Here is a 16915-nt window from a genome sequence, read left to right on the forward strand (position 1 = left end):
TGATTTAGAAATCATATTGAGGAGGGCGCAGTCCCCACATCTCTTATGGCTCCACTGGAATTTTTGTTATGAATCTTCCTTGCCTGCCTGGATTCCCATGGAGAATTTAAGAGTCTTAGAAGTGACGGGGCCCAAATTGAACTCCCTGTGGCCACATCAATCTCAAGTAAGCAAATATGTATTTATTCTTTTTCATTTAACCCGTTTTTAAGACTACAGTCATCACATATATAATATATGTCTTATGGTTGAACCGTCAACATTGCAGGGGCCTCTCCAGTTGCGAGAGTTGAATATCTACGCTCCTCTCTCTGAGTTTCCAAAATCTATAGGGCAATTGCAGCACCTCGAAAGGATCGCCATATTTTATGGTGTTGACAACAAACCCACAGTCGAATTTTTGCCCAAAGACTTTGGTCATCTGTGCTCTTTGAAATACCTAGTGTTAGGAAGCTTTTCAAAAATGATGTCGCTGCCTGAGTCCTTCGGAAAGCTAACAAACCTCCGACACATCGATTTGAGAGGTGCTTCCAGTTTGTAGATGCTTCCAAACTCTTTTGAGGATTTGAGCCGACTTGAACATCTATCTCTGGAGGGTGCCACCGCTATCAAGTTATTGCCCGATTCCTTCGGAAAGCTAACAAACCTCCGGCACATCGATTTGGGAGGAGCTTCCAGTTTGCAGATGCTTCCAAACTCTTTTGGGGATTTGAGCCGACTTGAACATCTATCTTTGGAGGGTGCTACAGCTATCAAGCTACTGCCCGATTCCTTCAGAAAGCTAACAAATCTCTGGCACATCGATTTGGGAGGTGCTTCCAGTTTGCAGATGCTTCCAAACTCTTTTGGGGATTTGAGCCGACTTGAACATCTATCTCTACATTGTGCCAGAGCTATCAAGTTACTGCCCGATTCCTTCGGAAAGCTAACAAATCTCCGGCACATCGATTTGGGAGGTGCTTCTAGTTTGCAGATGCTTCCAAGCTCTTTTGGGGATTTATGCCGACTTGAACATCTATATCTGCAAGGTGCCACAACTATCAAGTTACTACCCGATTCCTTCGGAAAGCTAACAAATCTCCGGCACATCGATTTGGGAAGTGCTTCCAGTTTGCAGATGCTTCCAAACTCTTTTGGGGATTTGAGCCAACTTGAACATCTATCTTTGCAGGGTGCCACCGCTATCAAGTTACTGCCCGATTCCTTCAGAAAGCTAACAAACCTCCGGCACATCAATTTGGGAAGAGCTTCCAGTTTGCAGATGCTTCCAAACTCTTTTGGGGATTTGAGCCGACTTGAACATCTATCTTTGCAGGGTGCCACCGCTATCAAGTTACTGCCTAATTCCTTCGGAAAGCTAACAAACCTCCGGCACATCGATTTGGGAGGAGCTTCCAGTTTGCAAATGCTTCCAAACTCTTTTGGGGATTTGAGCCGACTTGAACATCTATCTTTGGCAAAGTGCTTTAGTTTGACCATCTCCAGCGGAGCACTAGGAAATATTACAATGCTGGAATATTTAAATCTACAATGCGGTAGCAATTTGAAAGAATTAGCTCCTCAAATCGCATGTCAACGGTCCTTGAAAAAATTATTTATGGCATCCACAGAGCTGAAAGAATTGCAATGCTTTATTGAATACCTCTGCAATTTGGAAGTTCTGCATGTACGTTCGCTACCTTCGGTCCATTGCTCGGAGAGGTTGGAGGAGTTACAAGTACCCCATTCACCGAAATTGAAATGCCTGCCCGTTTCATTCGGACACTTGACTCAGATGAAAGAATTGGTGTTAGAGGGATGTGGGATAGAATACTTACCACAAGGCCTTTTGAATTTGAACAATTTGAGAAAACTAGAAGTAGTGGATTGTCCGTTGCGGGAATTTCCAATTAAACCTGATGAAGGAGAAGCAGAAGGCGGGAAAGCGTGGAATCAATTAGAGAGCTTAGAGCTTAATGGTGCAAAAATGTCGGAGGTAGCCTTTCCGAAAGGCGTTTGCCTAAACCTTCAAACTCTGGTCATGGACAACTGTCAGGAATTAAGGGGAATACGAGGGCTTTGTGAGTTAGCTCAGTTAACTGAGTTAAGTAGTTAGCTCAGTTAATTAGTTAGCTCAGTTAACTGAGTTAAGTCCAGTTAAATTAGTTCCAAACTGTTTGTGGAACTAATTGTGAGTTCAGTCAGTGAATGCATGCATGCATGCAACTAGTGTTCTCCAGATAACTGAATATTCTCTCATAAATAACTCATGCATGTCAGTTCAGACAAAGACCTAGTTGAGATTAAAGGCAGGGACAGTGTACTATCAGTTGCTAGAATATTCCCATGTGAATATCTCTTGCATACAAAAGGAATTCATTCCTTGAGGATTTCATAGTTACTACAGAGGTCAGAGCAATGTGTGAGGTGATTATTACACAGGTGAGAGCTGGAGGACCCAGGAGAAACTGCGCAAGGAAATAGGAGGCTTGGAGGACTGAAGGAAGGCATATGTGTTGCCTATTCTGTCTATGAGAAACAGTGAGGGATTGTACTGAGAGTTGGATAGATTGAGAGCTAAAGCTTTGTGTAATCCTGAGATATTTCCACTTGTATGATAATACAACTAGCGAGGTTTTTATCTGAGGCTTTCCCCAAAGTATTCTTCTGGGTTTCATGTGTGATTGAATCTTCTTCTTTGTTATATGTGTTCTGTTTGATCTTGCTCAAAACCGATTAAGCTTCCACAATTTTGATTGTAGAAGTAGATTAAGTATTTTGCTTTACTATATTGCATAATCAGTTTAATCTACAGTGAGAATTTCTACATGGTATCGGAGCAAAGGTGATCAAAGCAGAGAAAAGTATAAAACAAGGGAGAAGTTTGAAGTTTGAAGCTCTTGATTGTAGGTACAAAATCGATTTCTTATCACATCTCAAAGTTCACCAACGGCGTTCAATGGCTTGAGACTCGAGTATGCCTTGGATGGCAACTCGAATTACATAGCATGGAAGGATCGCATGGAAGTGATATTAGAAGACAATGGTTTGAAGGACTTCATTGATCAAGAAGTCCCCAAGCCAGTAGCATCTAATGCCTAAGAATTGGCGGAATGGAAGAAATGTGTGGCGAGAGCGAGGAGGATTCTTCTGGAAGGAGTTTGAGGCCATATTGTCTCGAGTCTCCATGGGAAGGAGACTCCGTTTTCAATGTGGAAGACATTGAAGTATCTATATCAGAACAATAGTGACCAGAGGAAGTTGGCACTGAAGGACAAGCTTCGGAAAATCAGGTGTGAAGAGGGCGACACGATCTCTACATATCTGAACAAGCTCACCACCTGCAGAGATGAGCTTGGAAGTGTAGGAATCTTGACAGCCGATGATGATATCGTGAGTCTTGCTCTCCTCGGTCTTCCTAAGCGCTAGCATAGGTACCAGGACTCAGTGAATGGAAGAGAAAAACTGTCATATTGGGAACGACTATGGTCGGATTTGATGCAGGAGGAGATTAGGAGGAGCACCAGAGATGGTTCTTCATCTAAGCATGATGATGAAGAAAATCTAGCCTTAGCAAGTAAGGTGTGGAAAGGGAAAGGGAAGGCTTCCCATTCCAAATCGAGTTCTTCCCATGGTGGGAAGAAGATTGACAAATCTAAAGTGAGATGCTTTAAGTGTCATGAGGTGGGCCATTATGCAACTAATTGTCCATTGAAGAAATCCAAGAAGGGATCCTCAAAAGTATCAGATGGTGAGGCACTGGCCTCACTGTTCGAATTGGATTTTACCCCCATTGCATGCATGGTTTCATCGATGGTGGGTTGTGTTTGGTACCTGGACAATGGAGCCTCATTCCACATGATCGACAATAGTACCTTGGAGGAGAAAGACCTCCAGATGCACATAGAGATGGGCGATGATGGAGAGTACCGTGTTTCAGGTAAAGGTATGGTTGTGTTTCAGAGGGAGCATGGAGCTTCTCTCACCCTGACTGATGTAAAGTATGTGCCTGGACTGAAGAAAAACTTGGTATCGGTCACGATGTTGGAAGACAAAGGCTATGATGTAGTCTTCAGTAAAGGAAAGGCATTCCCGAGACACATAGCCATGGGTCAGACCAAGAGGATTGCAATTCGAGTGAAGAATCTCTACAAGATGGAGGTAGATGACTGTGTTGCATTGAGTTCCAAAGCAGAATTGGTGCAAAGCCAAGATATTGGCGAGTTATAGCATAGAAGTTTAGGCCACTTGCATCATGGGGCCTTGAAGATAATGCAACAGATTTCTACTGGACTTCCCAAAGGTACACTTGAGCAAGTGGACACATGCAAAGGTTGTACCTTGGGTAAGTATGTAAAATCTTCCTTTCATGATCGAGATAGTCGAGCTGAAGCAATCTTGGAGTGAGTTTATACAGATGTGTGTGGACCATTCTCGATAGCCTCCATCGCTAAACAAAGGTATTATGTGATTTTTATTGATGATTTTTCATGTAGATGCTGGATTGATTTCATGCAGAAGAATTCACAAAACCTTATCAAGGTTTTGTGAATTCAAAGCCTTGGTTGAGAAAGAATCTGGAAAGAAGATCAGGGCCTTCCGAAGCGACAATGGTGGAGAGTATGTCTCTCAAGAGTTTAAGGACTTTTGTTCAGCAGAAGGAATTAAATAGGTATTGACGGCACCTCATAATCCACAGCAGAATGGGGTGGCCGAGAGGAAGAACAGAACGATTGTGGGGGCAGCTCGGGTGATGCTGCATGACCAAGGCCTACCACTTCATTTTTGGGCTGAGGCATGTAACACAGCGGTTTACTTACAAAATAGAAGCCCACATCGCATACTTGGGATGAAGACACCAGAGGAAACTTTCTCCGGGAAGAGACTAGATGTGGGTCACTTCAGGATCTTTGGCTCATAGGTTTATTTCCATGTGACCAAGGATGCCCGGAAGAAGCTAGAGCCAACAGCAGAGTTGGGGATACTTGTGGGGTACACTGATACTCCCCACAACTATCGGGTGTATTTGCCTACCAGTCAGAGGATAGTGGCTCGCAAATATCTTAAGTTCAAGGAGTTGAAGGCCATGCAAGTTTCCCTTGAGAGGGAACTCAAGTTGTAGGCAGAGGAGGAACTTTTGATTCCTAAGGAGGAGCCTCAGACTGATGCAGAGCAGTTGCATGCAGAGGTTCTAGGAGTGGAGACATCCACTCAAGCAGAGTCTTCCAGAGAGGGGCAGAAATGCTCAAGGGAAGCTGATAGATTGTTGATGGATGTGAGAGAGAATGTGGGAGAGCCATCTTCTTAGCGCAGACAGAGGAGGTCACTTGAGCGGTACACTAGTTACATGCCCCTTGTTGGGGAATGTGTAGAGACTGAACCATCTTCCTTTGAGGAAGCAATGCAGCAGCTAATTTGGGTTGATGCTATGATGGAGGAGTATGATTCCATAGTTCGGAACAATGTTTGGGATGTTGTTCCAAGACTGGCAAACAAGTCAGTTGTGAGTTCTCGTTGGCTTTACAAGGTAAAGCTGTCGCTGATGGTAGTGTGGAGAAACATAAGGCAAGGTTTGTTGCTCGTGGTTTCTCACAGGTCGAGGGGATTGACTATGATGAGACTTTTTCTCCTGTAGCAAGGTACTCATCTATCAGATCGATATTGGCATTAACAGCACATATGGGTTGGAAGATCCATCAGATGGATGTGAAGGCTGCATTCCTCAATCGAAATATTGAGGAAGAGGTGTACATAGAGCGGCCGAAAGGATTTGAGACCTTCGATCGTGAGTTGCATGTGTGCCAACTCAAGAGAGCTTTGTACGGGCTCGTGCTTGATACACCAGGATCGACAATTACTTCACTGGGTTGGGCTTCACAAAGAGTGAAGCAGATGCGAACTTGTACCACATCATGGTGGAAGGTAAGCAGTTGATAATTGTTCTTTATGTGATGATCTGATATTGACAGGTGATGATCAGTTGATCATGTCTTGCAAGGAGGACCTCGCAAGAGAGTTCGAGATGAAAGACATGGGTCTCATGCACTACTTTCTGGGCATTGAAGTGTGGTAGAAGGATGGGGAAATTTTTGTGTCTCAAGGCAAGTATGCTAATGAGATACTCAGGAGATTCCATATGGAGAAATGCAAGCCCATGCAGACTTCTCTAGCAGGTAATTGGAGGAAGGAGGATGCTACTTTAGGAGAAGTAGTAGAAGCTACTGTGTACAGGCAGCTTGTGGGTTCATTGATGTATTTAGTGAACACACGACCATATTTGTGCTTTGCGCTGAACTGGCTGACTCAAGCTATGGTTCGGACTACCAAGCTGCTTTGGAAGGCAGCGAAGCGTGTTTTGAGATACCTCAGAGGCACGTCTCAGTATGGATTATGGTATAGACGGTCAGAGGGAGTGAAGCTACAGGGCTTCACAGATGTAGATTGGGCAGGGAGTCCTTCAGATCGAAAGAGAACATCAGGAGGCATTTTCAACCTTGGTTCAGCTGCAGTTTCTTGGTACATCAGGAAACAGAGGTCAGTTACACTTAGCTCAGCAGAGGCTGAATACATGGCTGCCAGTCCGGCAGCATGTGAGGCCATTTGGATGAGAAAAATTCTAGTTGGTTTGTTTGATCAGAGGATGGATCCAACTGTGATCTATTGTGATAATCAAAGTTGTATCAAAATCTCTGAGAATACAGTATTTCATGACAGGTCTAAGCACATAGACATTCGGTATCATCATCTCAGAGATTGTGTGGTGAGGAGGATCATGTTGTTGCAGTATATTTCGACCAAGGAGCAAGATGTTGACATTTTGACTAAGGCATTGTCAAAGTGTAAATTTGAGTTCCATAGAGACAGGATTGAGGTGACAGATAATCCCTTTCTTGTTGAGAGGGAGCGTTGAAAATACCAACAAGAAATGCTAAAAATAGAAATGCTAAAAACAACATTGCTATAGATAGCATTTCAGGATATATTCCAATTTTGATTTGTCTCACCAGCTGTTTGAAAAATAATTAATTAATTCATATTGAGCTAATTAGTTGGAGAAATTCAAACATGAAGTCTTTGTGAAGACATGCAACAATTATCCCTTTGATTGAGGAAGTTATCCCTTAATTAAGGAGATAAGGATGAGTTGTATTTGAGTTGTAATTAGTTAGCTCAATTAACTGAGTTAAGTCCAGTTAAATTAGTTCCAAACAGTTTTTGGAACTAATTGTGAGTTCAGTCAGTTAATGCATGCATGCATGCAACTAGTGTTCTCAAGATAACTGAATATTCTCTCATAAATAACTCATGCATGTCAGTTTAGACAAAGACCCAGTTGAGATTAAAGGCAGGGACGGTGTACTATCAGTTGCTAGAATATTCCCATGTGAATATCTCTTGCATGTAGAAGGAATTCATTCCTTGAGGATTGCGTAGTTACTACAGAGGTCAAAGCAGTGTGTGAGGTGATTATTACACAGGTGACAACTGGAGGACCCAGGAGAAATTGCACAAGGAAATAGGAGGCTTGGAGGACTGAAGGAAGGCATATGTGTTGCCTATTATGTCTATGAGCAACAGTGAGGGATTGTACTGAGAGTTGGATAGATTGAGAGCTAAAGCTTTGTGTAATCCTGAGATATTTCCACTTGTATGATAATACAAATAGTGGGGTTTTTAGCCGAGGCTTTCCCTAGAGTATTCTTCTGTGTTTCATGTGTGACTGAATCTTCTTCTCTGTTATATGTGTTCTGTTTGATCTTGCTCAAAATCTATTAAGCTTCTGCAAGTTTGATTGTAGAAGTAGATTAAGTATTTTGCTTTAGTACATTGCATAATCAGTTTAATCTACAGTGAGAATTTCTACGCCCCCACCCTATTTGACATTTACATCAACAAGTTAGAAGGTTGTTTAGAGGAAGCATGCTATGCTGGCACGATTTTAGCTGGGATAGTCATCATCCTTCTTCTCTATGCTGACGATATTTTTCTTCTCACAAGGTGCCCATCTCATCTTGATAAGAAACTTAGACTTCTCAAGGATTTCTGCTCTACCATGGGTATGACTGTTAACACTGACAAAACAAAAGTTATGATTATCAAATCCAAGAAGGATACTTACGCTAATTTTATGTATGACAATAGTAAATTGGAGGGAGTGTCTTCTTACAAGTACCTAGGAATTGATATTCATCACAAGCTCAAATGGAACTATAGCATTGAAAAAAGGATTAATGGGGGGTGGAAAGCTTATTTTGGTCTCGAAAATAATTGTAAAACGGAAAACCTCGTAATGTGGGATAGAAAGAAGTTCCTCTTTGAAACTTTAGTCAATCCTATTATCTTATATGGATGTGAGGTTTGGGGTTGTAGCATCTCTAGAGAATCCTGGAGAAAGATTGAGAAAATCCAGAAGTGTTTTATAATGTATAACCTCAAAATTAAAAGAAATACACCCTATCCTATTCTCCTTATAGAAGTGGGTCTTTCCCCTATCGAGAGCCTAGCTATGACTAGGCTTCTATTGTATAAGCACAAGCTCAATAACATAGGAGACCATAGACTCCCTAAGCTAGCTTTAAATTCCAGCCAAAACCACCTAAGGCTCAAACGAGGTTGGTATAAAGATGCCAGGGCCTAGTTAAACTATTAGGAGATCGACGAGACTGTTGCATTGCAAAACATTAATAACATTAAAAATATTGTTACTTCTAAGTTCAAAGAAAAAATGTGGTGTGAGAAATATTTAGCAGCTAAAAGAAAATTAAGATATTATAAGGAGGTCATCAACCTCACCCTAGAAGATCAAAAGTATCTCTCTGTTTTAACTAGCTCAAAGAAGAAAATTAATATAGACAAGATTAGAATGAACTCTCATGAGCTCCATAGTGAAACAGGTCATTTGCCACTTCCTAAAACATCATGGATGGAAAGGATCTGCCATCTTTGTGAGAATATGAACATCGAGGACGAAAATTACTTCCTCTTAGAGTGCCCCGCATACAACCACATTAGATCTTAGTTTCATAATCTTTGTTGCAATATTGACCTTCCTAGCCTTTTATGCTGTCAAAATTATAGTGAGCTCAGGAGGCTTCTCTCCAAGCTTTTTGAGCATAGGAATAAAATCTTAAATCAAACTAAATAATTCGTTTCTTTGGGTCTGACAGACCAAAGTTTGGTCTCAATGGACGTTAACCATCATCATCATTATCAATATTGATTTTATCTATAGAACATTTACTCACTCTTAAAAAATAATTTAGTGAAATATTTATTTTTTATATGTTTATCAAATAAATTTATAATTACTAAATAATTATAAATATATTTTGCTTATGTTTTATATTTCTATATATAAAAAACTTTTTATTAATTAAATTTATTAAGTTTTAAATGATTATTATTTATATGTTTAAAAAAATTTAAATTAAAATGATTATTATTTAAATTTATTTTAAAATGATTATACAAAATTATGAAACTAAACCATAAATACTAGTTAAACAAATAACTCCACAATTAAAAATTAAATATTTATCGCAAATTATAATACAATTGATTTTATATATATATATATATATATATTTTACTTAAAAATTATTATTTTTTAAAATGATATCATTTTTTAATTTATATAAATATATTTATAATTTATTTGATACATTAATTATTTTTTAAAAACAAAATTATCTCCATAATTGTTTTCATGGATTTATCAACAAACAATAGGTATCCCACAATTAATTTACAAAAGTATTTACAAAGGTATTTGAGACATTGAAGCGCACTATAGGACGTCACCAATTTTAAAAGTAATATGTAAGTACCATCTAATCAAGCCCATGTGGTTTGTTTTTAACTTAAAAGTTATATAATATGAATAAAAAATCCATGTACAACAATGAAATATATTCCAAGGAATAAAATAGTTTTCCAAAAAGCAACGCATTGATAAGATATTATGTAAAAATTTCATGGCTAAAATAGTTTTCCAAAATCAATGGATTTTTATATTATAGTGGATTGTTATTTATACTATAGTGGATTGTTATTTATGACCACAATTATATTACATCTATATTAAAAAATAATGGATTTTTATATGAAAATGGATAGTTATTTATGGGCACTTCATTTAAATTATTTTGAAGTAAATTAAATTTATAATAATAAAAAATAGATTTTTATACGATAGTGGATAGTTATTTATGAACACTTTATTTAAATTATTATGAAATACATTAATTTTATAATAAAAATTGAGTAGAACTTTGAACTAAAACACGTGAATTTGAGGTTTTAGTATCATTATCACATAAAAAAAATCTATGTAGCGATTAAATCTTAAATGAGGTTTGTATCCACGCAAATATCAAATTATCCGAAAGGCGCCCAGCTTTAGTGGCCTCATTGAATGTCTTTTGTACACCTCATTAAAACTATATGTTTTTTTTGTACATCTCATTAAAATTAACTGATAGTGAAGTACAATTGGTGATGAAGTATAATTATTAAAAATAAATAAAAATTTGTACTAATGAGTCAACAAAATTTAAAATAAATAAATTAAAATATTATTAAAAATAATTAAATTAAATTTCTAATATTAAATATTGGAAAAAATTGATGTTATTTATGATCACAATTATATTATATCTCTATTAAAAAAAGATTTTTATATGAAAATGGATAGTTATTTATGAGCCCTTCATTTAAATTATTGTGAAGTAAATTAAATTTATAATAAAAAAAGATTTTATATGATAATGGATGGTTATTCATGAGCATTTTATTCAAATTATTATGAAGTATATTAACTTTATAATAAAAAAGAGTGGAACTTTGAGCTAAAACAAGTGACTTTGAGGTTTTTGTATTACTTTGACATAAGAAAATCTATGTAGCGATTAAATTTCAAATAAAATTTGTATCCACCCAAATATCAAACTTTCTAAAAAGTGCCAAGTTTTAATGGCCTTGGTTAATATCTTTTGTACACCTTATTAATTGATGGTAAATTACAATTGGTGATGGAATATAATTATTAGAAAATAAAAAATTAAACTAATAAAATTTAAAATAAATAAATTAAAACATTATTAAAAAATAATAAAATTTAATTTCTAACGTTAAATATTAATTTTTTTTATATATTTTAATAAAAATAAAATAATAATAAATTAACTAAACACAATATATCATACATGCCATACATGTCATAACAGGTATAATAAAATGAGATATCTCAAAATCCTATAAATATTATGGTTCAATCATAATTAGAAATTAAAATTTATCATGAACTAACCCGAATTTATAGTAAAATTCAACTAAAACATAAAAAATACTCTGTATACCGAATCAAATGACTCTTTATCACTGCCTAACAAGTATTAAATTGTAATCCTACTTCTTCGGAGGGAAAGTTGTACTTCATGGAAATGATATTGAATCCTAGGTGTGGTTTAATGAGTTCATAATAATTTAAGAATTTTTATTGAAATGTTTAAATAATTTTTTATTTAAAAAAATTGAAATCATAATTAAAAAAACTCAATTTTTCTTATTTCCTGCCAAAGCTAGAATTTCTTAAAAAAAAATAAAAATTGTGCACTGGTTAGACTTAAATTGTATAAAGGTGTGGTCCTAAATTGTATAAGTAAAAGCAGTCGATGGTGTGGAGTGCAATCATACCACTTCACATGCTTGGTCGGCGGAATCGTACCACTTCACGTGCTTGGTCGGCCGAATCTATTGAATAATGGCGCGCTATTCAACGCGTACAAGGTACCGTGTTGAACATCCATGGTAATCTGCCACTATCACGCCTGTACCTCAACCTTTGTGATGGGTGCCCACACAAAGAAAATATGGTGCCCTATCACTGTTAAACGCACTAATCCATCTGTGTGGGTGCCCACACAAAGAAAATATGGCGCCTATCACTGTTAAACGCACTAATTCATCTGCCCCCACCAACAGCCACATCACATCCATGGCAAAGTGCAAAACGCGTATTCGTCGTTGTGAATGTCATGTCAAATCCATCCATCATGGTATCAGATTCACACCATCTTCTTAGCAGTTTCTGGCCATTAGTGTCTTGAGGATTATGCATTTCTCAGAAATCATACCAGTTAAGTCATAAAATTTGGATCAAGTTTTTGAGTAGTTTTGGAAACTTCCCAACCAGGGGCGGTCACATGAATATAATCTACTTTTCTGAAGCGCATTCTTGGTTGCAGTTTCGACTAATCTAGAATCTATTGTCTTTGAGCCGCAATATCGTGTTTTTATTTCAGTGGATCAATCCTTTTCTGTTTACATTTCAGTTCCAATGGCAAACCAAGCTTCTGGTCCGTCTTCCTCCTCTGCGCCCTCTTGTTCTAACTCCACTCCTTATCCCTATTTTGACGTGTTTATTAATCACAGGGGGCCTGATGTAAAGAACGCATTCGCCGCCCACCTCTACCGTCGACTTCGGGACCATGGGTTGCAAGTCTTTTTGGACAAACCCGAATTGCTGGAAGGCCACCCCATTACTCCTCAAATTTGTGCCGCTATTGAAGTCGCCTCTCTTCATATCGCTATCTTCTCTCCAACCTATGCGAAATCCAAATGGTGCCTGGATGAGCTGGTCCTTATGCTCAAGTCCAAAGCTACCATTCTTCCTGTCTTCTACAAAGTGAAGCCCGACCAACTCCGGTGGACACTCAAAGGTGGAGCCTACGCTGAAGCCTTGCGGGAACTTGAACAGAAAAAATCAGTTAATGCTCAAACTGGTGAAGAAAAACCGCGCTACGACTCCGACACCATTCGAAGTTGGAGAGATGCTCTTTCTGAAGCGGCGGATATCAGCGGTTTCGAGCTGCAAGGGTGAGGATCTCCCTCAATCTTTGCCAATTCCGTTGTAGTTTTCAAATTGTTTGATTGATTGGTATATGAATCCTCTTTGAAAATTGAACAGTGATGAGGAGGAGCTCTTGACTAGGGTCGTGCAACGCGCCTTGAAAATTGTTTCAAAACCGCCATTGTATGTCGCACAATATCCAACTGGAGTGGACGACAAATTACAAGATTTTGAAGCGACAATGATGCAGCAACACGAGCACCGGGCGAGTGCCAGGGTTGTGGGGATTGTGGGCTTTGGTGGAATTGGAAAAACTACGTTGGCCAAAGCATTTTTCAACAGTAAGAGATCATATTACAGTGAATCTTCCTTTTTATTAGATGTTAGAGAAACTTCAGCTAGGTTTTCATTAGGCTATTTGCAAAGCAAGCTGATAGAGGACTTCAGCTAGGTTTTCATTAGGCTATTTGCAAAGCAAGCTGATAGAGGACTTGAAACATATAAATATCAAAATTGAGAACCCTTATGAAGGTGTAGAGATACTTAGAAAGCATCTTTCATCTTGTCAAGCTCTTGTAATCTTAGATGATGTAGATAGTGCCAATCAGCTAGAAGTGCTTCTGCCAATAAAAGATATCCTTAGCCCGGAAAGTTTGATTTTGATTACCTCTCGGGTCAAGCATGTTCTCAAAAGCTCAAAGGTGTTAGAGTCCTCAATCTATAGTCTAAAAGGGTTAAATACAAAACACTCCAAAGAGCTCTTTTGCTCCTATGCTTTCTATCAACCACTTCCACCGCCGCAGGAATTTGAAGGTCTTGTAGATCGGTTTGTAACAGCATGTGGTGGATTGCCATTGTCGTTGAAGGTGGTTGGGGCCCTTGTTTATGGAGAAGAAGATAAAGTTTACTGGGAAGAACAATTATATCGACTTCAGCGGACACCACCCAGCGAAATACAGGGAATACTTAGAATAAGTTATGACTCGCTCACTGAAAAAGATCAAGAAATATTTTTAGATATTGCTTGCTTTTTCCTAGGAGAAGAGAGAGATAAAGCAATAAGAATATGGGGTTTGGTGGGGCTTCGAAATTTAGAGGACAAGTGTCTATTGGAGGTGGATAGCCAAGGCAGAATAAGAATGCACGATCACATTAGAGATTGTGCAAGAAATATTGCAGAGCACAGATCCATGCCCCGTCGTCTTTGGCATCCAACCAATATCATGGATGATTTGTTGGAGCTAACCCAATCTGTAAGTGCTTCAATTATTCCAATTATTGTGGCCAGTTTTAATTAAATTTCAATCTCAAAAGTTTCTTTATAAATAGTTCAATTTATTATAAAATTCTCATCGATGGACAGGGAATAACCGAAGTTCGCGGAATCACCACCGCTAATAGCTATAGTACCTTCCGGTTTAAAATTTGGGAAACGTACGCATTTCCAGGCTGGTTGGAGCCGACCAAAAACATTTCGAATAGGGTGGATCCATTCAATAATTCGCATTTTTGTGGTATCAAGAATTTGCAGCTTGTTGCAGCTGAAGACTCTGATTTAAAAACCATATTGAGGAGGGCCCAGTCCCCACATCTCCTATGGCTCCGGTGGCATGGATGTTCCACCTCTTCCCTGCCTGCCTGGATTCCGATGGAGAATTTAAGAGTCTTAGAAGTGAGTGGGCCCAAATTGAACTCCCTGTGGCCACATCAATCTCAAGTAAGCAAATATGTATTTATTCTTTTTCATTTAACCCGTTTTTAAGACTACAGTCATCACATATATAATATATGTCTTATGGTTGAACCGTCAACAATGCAGGGGCCTCTCCAGTTGCGAGAGTTGAATATCTGCGCTCCTCTCTCTGAGCTTCCAAAACCTATTGGGCAATTGCAGCACCTCGAAAGCATGGTCATATCTCCTTTTGGTGCCAAAACACACTCAGTCGAATTTTTGCCGGAAGACTTTGGTGATCTGTTCTCTTTGAAATACCTAGTGTTAAAAAACTTCTCAAAAATGATGTCGCTCCCTGATTCCTTCGGAAAGCTAACAAACCTCCGGCACATCGATTTGCGAGGTGCTTCCAGTTTGCAGATGCTTCCAAACTCTTTTGGGGATTTGAGCCGACTTGAACATCTATCTCTGGAGCGTGCCACCGCTATCAAGTTACTGCCCGATTCCTTTGGAAAGCTAACAAACCTCCGGCACATCGATTTGGGAGGAGCTTCCAGTTTGCAGATGCTTCCAAACTCTTTTGGGGATTTGAGCCGACTTGAACATCTATCTTTGGTGGCTGCCACAGCTATCAAGTTACTGCCCGATTCCTTCGGAAAGCTAACAAACCTCCAGCATATCGATTTGGGACATGCTTTCAGTTTGCAGATGCTTCCAAACTCTTTTGGGGATTTGAGCCGACTTGAACATCTATCTTTGCAGCATGCCAGTCGTATCAAGTTACTGCCCGATTCCTTAGGAAAGCTAACGAACCTCCAGCGTATCGATTTGGGACATGCTAGTTTGCAGATGCTTCCAAACTCTTTTGGGGATTTGAGCCGACTTGAACATCTATCTCTATGTGGTGCCACAGATATCAAGTTACTGCCCGATTCCTTCGGAAAGCTAACAAACCTCCAGCGTATCAATTTGGGATGTGCTATCAGTTTGCAGATGCTTCCAAACTCTTTTGGGGATTTGAGCGGACTTGAACATCTATCTCTGCAGGGTGCCAGAGCTATCAAGTTACTGCCCGATTCCTTCGGAAAGCTAACAAACCTCCGGCACATCGATTTGGAAGGTGCTTCCAGTTTGCAGATGCTTCCAAACTCTTTTGGGGGTTTGAGCCGACTTGAACATCTATCTTTGGCAGAGTGCTCTAGTTTGACCATCTCCAGCGGAGCACTAGGAAATATTACAACGCTGGAATATTTAAATCTAGGACGCTGTAGCAATTTGAAAGAATTAGCTCCTCAAATCGCACGTCAACCGTCCTTGAAAAAATTATTTATGGCATCCACAGAGCTGAAAGAATTGCAATGCTTTATTGAAGACCTCTGCAATTTGGAAGTTCTGCATGTACGTTCGCGACCTTCGGTCCGTTGCTGGGAGAGGTTGGAGGAGTTACAAGTACCCCATTCACCGAAATTGAAATGCCTGCCCGTTTCATTCGGACACTTGACTCAGATGAAAGAATTGGTGTTAGAGGGATGTGGGATAGAATACTTACCACAAGGCCTTTTGAATTTGAACAATCTGAGAAAACTACAAGTAGTGGATTGTCCGTTGCGGGAATTTCCAATTAAACCTGATGAAGGAGAAGCAGAAGGCGGGAAAGCGTGGAATCAATTAGATATCTTAGTGCTTGAGGGTGCAAAAATGTCGGAGGTAGCCTTTCCGAAAGGCGTTTGCCCAAACCTTCAATATCTGAAGATGGACAACTGTCAGGAATTAAGGGGAATACGAGGGCTTTGTGATCTGTCCAAACTTGGAGTTCTCAGCATCCAAGATTGTGTAAAAGTAGAGGACCTCGAAAGTATTGAAAATTTGAGGTCTTTGAGGCGGGTCAGAGTTACAAGGTGTAGGAGGCTCAGGAGCATACAAGGATTGGGGCAGCTTAAACAGCTTCGGTCGCTAATGGTTCGTGGATGCCATGAGATGGTGGGGTTACCGGGTGTGGAACAATGCATGAGGTTGTATTGGCTGGATGCTCGTGACTGCCCCAAACTGCAGTGGGGTGGAGGAGTACTTCAGCAGCTGCGCCACCGAATTCCGTCCCACGGACATCTGTATATCGATGTAATACCATACAAAAGACGCAAATTGCGTGGAGATTCGTGAATGCAATGAGTGGTTAATGCTTGTTAAAATTGTGAGTAGTGTTGGACTACCATGGCGGTCAAAATTAAATTAATAGTTATTACATTTCAATTCGCAGTGCTGATATAAAAGATTTCAAGCGTCAAACACTCAAATGATTTAGAAATAATTACTCAATTTTTTTATAACTATAAGAATTCAATCATTAAGGAATTTTTAATTTTTATTTGAAGAGATAATACATTTCAAATTCCAAATACAGAGGTAAGGAGTGG

The 16915-nt window shown here is 39.1% G+C and overlaps 1 protein-coding gene across 1 annotated transcript; it reads left to right on the forward strand.

Annotated features, from left to right (window-relative positions):
- The first annotated feature begins 12131 nt into the window (after positions 1-12131).
- LOC149168958 (uncharacterized) lies at positions 12132-16690 on the forward strand. Its single transcript, XM_089428486.1, has 5 exons — positions 12132-12855; positions 12947-13231; positions 13281-14082; positions 14193-14546; positions 14649-16690. Exons 1-5 carry the CDS (start codon positions 12317-12319, stop codon positions 16659-16661), a joined length of 3993 nt encoding a protein of 1330 aa, XP_089284612.1. The 5' UTR covers positions 12132-12316; the 3' UTR covers positions 16662-16690.
- Positions 16691-16915: the final 225 nt, after the last annotated feature.

Source organism: Pinus tabuliformis, chromosome 4_2 (assembly GCF_031772625.1).
Source record: "Pinus tabuliformis cultivar Carrire ecotype Pingquan chromosome 4_2, CPIR1, whole genome shotgun sequence".
Classification (NCBI taxonomy): Eukaryota; Viridiplantae; Streptophyta; class Pinopsida; order Pinales; family Pinaceae; genus Pinus; species Pinus tabuliformis.

Excerpts from the sequence above, each read along its gene's own strand:
- LOC149168958 (XM_089428486.1), top strand. The coding sequence starts at position 12,317 with ATGGCAAACCAAGCTTCTGGTCCGTCTTCCTCCTCTGCGCCCTCTTGT. Across the intron at positions 12,856-12,946 it reads AGCGGTTTCGAGCTGCAAGG|TGATGAGGAGGAGCTCTTGA; the intron begins GTGAGGATCTCC and ends AAAATTGAACAG. Across the intron at positions 14,083-14,192 it reads TGTTGGAGCTAACCCAATCT|GGAATAACCGAAGTTCGCGG; the intron begins GTAAGTGCTTCA and ends ATCGATGGACAG.